The 6,957-nt window shown below is 55.9% G+C and overlaps 1 protein-coding gene across 1 annotated transcript in view; it reads right to left on the bottom strand.

The window, feature by feature from the left end:
* EZH1 (enhancer of zeste 1 polycomb repressive complex 2 subunit) overlaps nucleotides 1-6,957 on the bottom strand; it is a 13,162-nt gene that overhangs the window by 1,360 nt on the left and 4,845 nt on the right. The window contains exons 8-16 of the mRNA XM_009648366.2: nucleotides 6,825-6,927; nucleotides 5,865-5,956; nucleotides 4,910-5,090; nucleotides 3,803-3,999; nucleotides 3,266-3,357; nucleotides 2,628-2,668; nucleotides 1,991-2,116; nucleotides 820-998; nucleotides 51-146 (exon numbers count right to left, since the gene is read on the bottom strand). Coding sequence (XP_009646661.1) covers nucleotides 51-146; nucleotides 820-998; nucleotides 1,991-2,116; nucleotides 2,628-2,668; nucleotides 3,266-3,357; nucleotides 3,803-3,999; nucleotides 4,910-5,090; nucleotides 5,865-5,956; nucleotides 6,825-6,927 — 1,107 coding nt within the window. The remainder of the gene's footprint in view (nucleotides 1-50; nucleotides 147-819; nucleotides 999-1,990; nucleotides 2,117-2,627; nucleotides 2,669-3,265; nucleotides 3,358-3,802; nucleotides 4,000-4,909; nucleotides 5,091-5,864; nucleotides 5,957-6,824; nucleotides 6,928-6,957) is intronic.

Raw genomic sequence — 6,957 nt, 5'->3', positions numbered from 1 at the left:
GCCTCCAAAGCAAGCAGCACAGCAGCCCCAGCATGGGCAGAAGCACTGACCTCACCGCAGTACTCAGAGATGAACTCATTCTTCTGCACAGATTCCTTGATGAAAGTCCCCCAGCCGGCGACATCCGACGGTGCCAGCAACAAATGCTGGAGCCAAGGTGAAAAGGAAACAGTTACAGTCGGCAGGCCCACTGCCTCCCAGCACACAGACATCACACCCTGTGCATCAGGCAGGCCAGAAAGCAACAGCAAAGAGCCTTCCACTGCCCGGCACAGTTGCACACGCTGGGGTTAGGGCAGTGCCCCAGGGACAGGCGTGCTGTGCTGGCTGCCACGCTCGGGGTCCCAACATCACGGGGTCGAGTAACTCCGAGGAGCAAAGGGGAGCCAGTGTCTGCCCAGCATCCCCTGGTTTAAGGTGACATGTGGCTCCTTACAGACTATCAGGTTGTAGCACCATTAGGCTGGAGCTGTACATTACTTGACACCCCCAAATTTGCACCTTTCTCTAAATTTTGGTCTTTTTTATGTGCAGTCCCTTGCCCTGATCAGCAGAATTCAAGACCTAACCCTTCTCTGGAGTCACTTTTTATACTCCCTCGCTCCCACCCTTCCTCATGTAACTCCCATCTCCTGATTTTCACATCCATAATCCATACTCCAGATCAAGTACTACAGAAGCCTGGGGCAGAGCAGCTTCTCTTCCAGACCTCCTCACTCACCCCCGCACACCTTCTCCCATGCAGCAGGAGCTCTGTTTATCAGCTCTACCCTGAGGCAGCCCCTTGCCAGCCATCCCAAGCCATGCTGCTGTCAATACCTTCTTGAGACCTCGCTGGATACTGCAGTTCTTGCAGGAGACCACCTTGCAGTCCCAGTGCTCCGAAGCCCCACAGGTCAGGCAGAGGTCTGGATCGCACTCCCGCACAGCCAGGTAGCATGGGCACTGCTTGGTGTTGCACTGGGTTTTACAGCGGCAGCCTGGGAAGCGGTTCTGACCTGCAGCAACACAGCCCACAGTTTTGCACCATGAGGTTTCTCAGCCCCACAGGAACACAGAAGCCCCTCCCGAGCCAGGTCTCACCCTGGCAGGCACAGAACTAAGCCTACCCACAACCAAGGTGCCTGCCCACCACCCTGCTAACATCAGGAAAGTGCCTTTGTGCTAATGAAGAGCTCTACAGCCACTCCGCTCTGGGCAGCAGAGACAGGAACCCCCAGACCACCTTCCTGCCCCCTGAAGTCACCAGGACAGCACTCCCGACGAACACAACGAGACAAGGAGAACGTCAGGCACCCTGGGCACCCAGGAGCTGGAAGCAAATCACAGCAACACTCTGCCTGCACAGAAGCTTTGAGCATTGCTCACACCTAGCAGAGCACAGCCCATGCACAGGGTCCTTCCCATCTGCCTCTTGGGACTAATAATGTGCAGTTTGAAAACAAACTAACTCAGATAATATAAACACAAGAGATCAGTACAGAGAATCTTGGAGCCCGAGGTGGCTCCCTGTCACCCTGTAGTCCTTCCAGCCCCAAGCTGTGTAGTAACCCTTAACGAATCCACCCTCAGAAGCCCCACCGACGTGGTTAAGTGTGGATATCTCCATTGCAGAGCTGGGAGTGGAAGCCTAGAGAGGAAAAATAACCATGGCAGAGCAGTGACCCAACTCCCACCCTAACTGCTGGCCACATGTGGTGCTCTCAGGGAACCAGCAGCATCACCCACAGGTTGTTGACGCTGGATACAGACATGCAGACAAGCATTTCTCTAATGAGCACGCATCTCAACTGCTGAGAGTCACAGGACAGCATGGAACGGTTTCCCCTTAGACTTTGGCAGACTGCTAATCTCACTGCTGCAGATGGACTGAGCAGCAAATGCAGGAATAAAGCAGGCCTCCAGCAAGTCCCAGCTCTGCACCCTCCCTCTGGTCTGTGTCAGGAGAGCTGGCTGCTTTCCTGCCCAACAGTCCTAGGTTTCTCCTTACAGTCAGGGTTGCACTGGCAGAACTTCTCACAGAAATTCTGAGTCATGATGCAAGGGCAGGAGCTGTCGCAGGGATGCTCAGGGTGGTCACAGGGCTGGTAGTTGTACACCTGGGTGGGTGAATTATCTAGAACAAGAGGAGGAATGCCCGGATTAGAAGCTGCAAATTGCAGAAACATGTAAAAGCAGCACGCCCAGGGCTCTGGAGCAGGGAAGGTGCAAGCTCCCCATTTGCCTGCAGAGGGCAGGGAGCCCAGCAGCACTCAGCTCCCACAGGCACATGGCTGCGATTACCGACACACGGAACATGTCTGCTCTGCCCTGAACAGCCCATTTTACAGCAGGGCTGCACGCCAAACCTCAGCCTCCCCTCTGGCTGGAGCAAGACCGCACCGCACGTACTGCCTCAGCAAGAGCACTGGCACAGCAGCGATTCCCACGGCACGGCCGCAGCGGGGCCGGCCCACGGCACCCCAAGGAGCCCTTTTGGGGGTGCTGCTCCCCCTCTGTGCTGCTGCAGCTGCAGGGCTGGAGAGCAGGACACGGCCGTCCCGCTGTGTGAGGCAGAGCCGGAGAGCTCGATCCCACGGGTGAGTGGCCTTGCAAACCTCGCGTGACGCAGCCACAGCAAACGCTACCTTTCTTCAGCTGAATCTTCCTGCAGTGTGCAGCCCACAGCCTGGAAGAGAAGCAGAGAGGGTCTGAGAGGACGCACGAGCCTCTGTCAGAAAGAGCCGGCCATGACTGCGCAGCACCACCAGGCAGCATGGCAGCGGGAGACAGGCAATTCCAGCAAGGCTGTCTGGCAGCTTCATGCATTAATAACCATCAGCTGGCTGTAAAGCGGAGAAAGATGAGAACAACGCAGCTACAGCATTAGTTATTTAAGGCAAACGTTAGAGCCACAATACTGGACATGCTGGGATCAGCACACGAGAAGTAGGTTATACGTCAGGGAGCTGAGGCCAAGGCTGCTGTTAGGACAGCGGTACCAGCCCTCCCACAGCAGTGCAGCACTATGGCCAGGCACCGTGCTTGCCCTCTCCTCCAGGGCTGAGCCCGGGCCCGCAGAGCTGCAAAACCTCCCAGCCAGGGCAGCAGCACTGGGGAGAGAGGGCCAGGGGCCAGCACCCAGCCAGCAGCACCGGCAGCCCTGTGTGACAGTGGGACGTGTGTGCAGATGGGAGCCAGATGGGGATCACCAGGAATGCTTTGGCACAAAAAGCAGTGGATCTGGTTGCATTTTAAGAACAAAACAAGCTTGTCCAGCACTTGCCTGTGCTTCCTTTTCTTCTTCTGGGATGTATTCATCAATTCGTTTGTTGGAAGCTTGGTTATAAGTGATTCTTTCACTGCAAACTGAAAGACCTACCAAAGAACCGAAGCAGAAAGAATAAAGTTCAGTGTACTCAAGTTGGTTTTATCTAAAGCCTAGACAGAGTGTAAGCAAGCACACACAGGGGGGCTCCCAGTCCCTGAACCAGTAAGCAGGCAGTTCTGCCCCCAGTTTCACTGACTATGGCTATAAGTGCTTCTCTTGCCTGGGAAACAAGAGCACCCACCCTGCCAGTGCGCCCAGCCTCAGCCAAGGCACTCTGGAGGAAGCTAAGAGCACCGGGCATGCGCGGGGCTCGTTCTGCAAACAGCAGCAGTACTGCAAAATAACAACCCCGAACTCCACAAAGTGTTGATGCAACACATTCCTCGAGGCGGTTTGTGGCAGAGAAGAAAAAACAACAGGCAAGCAGCGGCCAAGACCTCCCTCCTGCCGCTGGGCCAGGCGCTGCAGTGCCTGCCCTCGCCAGGCACCCACCTGCTTGCACGTCTTTGTTCCCAGCAGCCTGGCGATCGAGCAGAAGTTGTTGAAGTAGGTCCCGTGGAAGACGCGGAAGGGCGACTCCTCTGCTCCCGTCCACTCGACGGGCTCCTGCGGCGTCTCCACCGCGAACAGCTGGGAGGAGGCCGGGCTCAGCTTCTGCTTGGTGGGGGTCTGGCAGCGGGAGTTTGCCTCTGGCAGGAAAGGCAGACGTTAGGCCAAGCAACATGGGAGAATGCACCCTCACCGTCACAGCTCCCAAAGGCAGATGTCCCCCCGAAGTGCCTGACACCATGCCTTGCCCTGGCCCCTACACCTCCCAGCAGCCCTGCACCACGCTCCCTGCTGCACACTCCTGCCTCCAGTCAGGTAACCCAGCGCCAGCGCTGGCTGGGATGGTGATGCTGGCCCCCTCCCAGCAAGGCAGCACCAGAGCCACCGTGCCACTTTCTCCTTCCAGGGCTGGCCCAGGACAGAGCCCCCTGATTAGGGCACCAGCACCAGAGAAGCCTGAAGACAAAGAAGCCACTCTCTCCTCTCCCATCCAAGATGGGACCCAGATGTACAGGAGCCCTCTGCCCCCCCAGGAGCTCATTCTGCCACTTCCCCCGGCATGGCAGGAGCAGCTCAGTGCTCCTCTGCAGTACCAAGGAAGCACTTGCCCCTGGCAGGTCCATAGAAAAGCCCCCCGCCTCGACAGCTCCCCAGCCACTGCTTTGTGCTGCAGCAGGGACAAGCGCACAGACCAGTGATGCCCAGGCACTGCCCTGCCAGGGGCACTTTCCTCACGCACAGCTAAGCAAGGTGCTCAGAGCTGAGGGCTCCTGGCTTTGCAGGTCGCAGCAAAGCTCTCACTTTGCCTGGCAACAGTCCTCCTTCCTAGGAGAGGACAATGAATCCCACAGCAGCAAGGGCAGGGCCTGGCATCCCTCATGTTTGTTTAAGCCCAGCTGTAAACATCGTCTCTGTTTGCTAACTCAGAACTCCACACCCCTGCGCAGGATGCGGAGGCAAGGCAGGGAGAGCCCCAGCTGCAAGGTGCCGCCTGTCCTTACTGCTCGTATGGCCAGAGAGAAGAGGGTTGTCTCTGGGGTGGCATCGTACCCGAGGAGCTAGAGGCCCACTCGTTGCCCGTGTCTCGGTCGCTGTCGCCCTCCCTCGTCTCAGCGACGGCAGAAGCCGGGGCATTTGAGCAAGAAGCACCCACCACGTGGTGCCTCCGGCGACGCCGGCCTGAGCACTTGGACCTGGGGTTGTGCAGCGCAGCAAACTCCTTGGCTCCTTCCTGCAAGCAGAGCAGAAGACAAGGCGGGTGGCAGATGACCAGAGAACACAGAAAGGCTTTTCCACAGGCCCTGGGACAAGCCCTGCCACCACCAAGAGAAGGTGGAAGACCTGCCATGCATGGTCACTTCAATGAGTGCCAAGGTCCTGCCAGCTGCCTGCACTGCACAGTCCTGCTTCGCTTCCTTCGCCCACTGCTGCTGGGTTGGAAGAGGCCCCCTGGCCCCATCCCTCCAGCCCGCTCCCCTGCCTCTTGCCCTGGCAACGAAATTATTCTGGCCTCTTCCTCTGCTCCAGCCCCACAGCTCCCTGGGACACCCCATATCCAAGCCAGCTGACCAGCTCCAACACCACCAAGTGCACCCACCCACCTCCCTGCAGCCAGCTCTTCTGATCTGCAGCTCTCATCTCTGGTAACACAGCTAGGCTGCATTTCTAAAAGATCATTTTTGAAATAGTTTGAGCCTTCCCCACACATGCCAGATTTCTTCCCCAGCATTTTTAACCTGGGCTTTGTTTTTCAAACGCTGCACTGACTCCAGAGAAATCACTTGTCAGCACAATTTCCCATTTCCTAGCTATGAAATTAGTCTTCGTTGGAGATTTGCTAAAATAAGGTCTGTATTTGGATTCAGGCTCCCCCAAATCCAATGGGGATCAGAACTAATTCTGAAAAAATCATCAAAGTTGTGAAAAGGACCCACAGAGTTCTGCTGAGCAGGGCTGGCCAGGCCACTTCTCTCGTGGTTTCAAAAGCAGCAATGCAGAAACATACCAGCCAGAGGAAACAGTCTGCTCCGCAAGGATCTGGCTCGATCTTGGTCTCTCTATTCTTTCGTTTGTACACATTAGGAGTAGCATGAAAAGCTGAAAAAATAATAGTTATCTTTACTATTAGCATCCTCCAAGGGTCTTCCCCCAGGCTGCAAGGGACAGGGGCAGCACAAACTCAACGAAGCTAAGTGGGAGCCTAAGGCAGTCAGCAAGAACACCCAAGCAGCTCCCCCAGCAGCGGGGAACGAGGTGGCAGGACCTCCTGGCCAGCCCTGCTCCAACCCATGACAGGGACTCAGCAGCACTGGGGGAACACTTGGGAAGGAGAGGCCATAGGAAAAAGATCTGCTTTCAGACTGGGGAAAAAAAAAAAAAAAAAAAAAGACCACATGATCTTAATATTTTATCTTTTAATAAATAATTCACTGGAAGGAGTCCTGTGACTTTCCAAAGAAGCCCTTAGACCTGGGAAACAGCAGGTCCAACAGCTAACCAGTATCCAAAAGGCTTTGGCAGGATAAACCGCAGGAACATGACTAAGATGAAGCTGTAAGTTCCAGTGAGGCAACAAAACACAGGGGCATGTCCAGACTTTGGAAGTGAAACATTCATGCCTTTCCCTGATGAGCTTCTGCAAAGCAAGGGTAAAGTCTAGTTGCGGCAGCATTTCTGGCACAAACTGCCAGGAGGCTCGAACGCGGCGTGCTGAACAATGGTGAGAAAGAGGGGACGGCCACGCAGGTCGGTTTACCATCCATTTGAGGAAATGAGTGGAGCCGTCTTTACAAAAGGCTTCTGGGCACCTGTCAGCTCCTAAGGCTCCACTGCAAACTCCGGGGAGGCACCACCCTCTAAAGACTGCAGCACAGACACTAAGCAAGGCGTACAGAGGTATGAAGCACTGAGGAAAAATGAGGAGAAAAAGGGCTCTAGGGAAGCGTCCGGCCGAGACTGCACTTACGATGCAGAAAACAGTCGTATTTGAAGCAGCGGCGGCAGAAGAGGGTGTGGAAGGAGTGCAGGGACTGCTCCCGCTGGACCGACTTCGCGCACGGCCCGTCTATGTTGGGAGTGCACTGCGGCGGCAGCACGTT

Source organism: Egretta garzetta, unplaced genomic scaffold (assembly GCF_000687185.1).
Source record: "Egretta garzetta isolate BGI_Z169 unplaced genomic scaffold, ASM68718v1 scaffold100, whole genome shotgun sequence".
Classification (NCBI taxonomy): Eukaryota; Metazoa; Chordata; class Aves; order Pelecaniformes; family Ardeidae; genus Egretta; species Egretta garzetta.
This window is presented reverse-complemented; position numbering and strand designations above follow the sequence as displayed.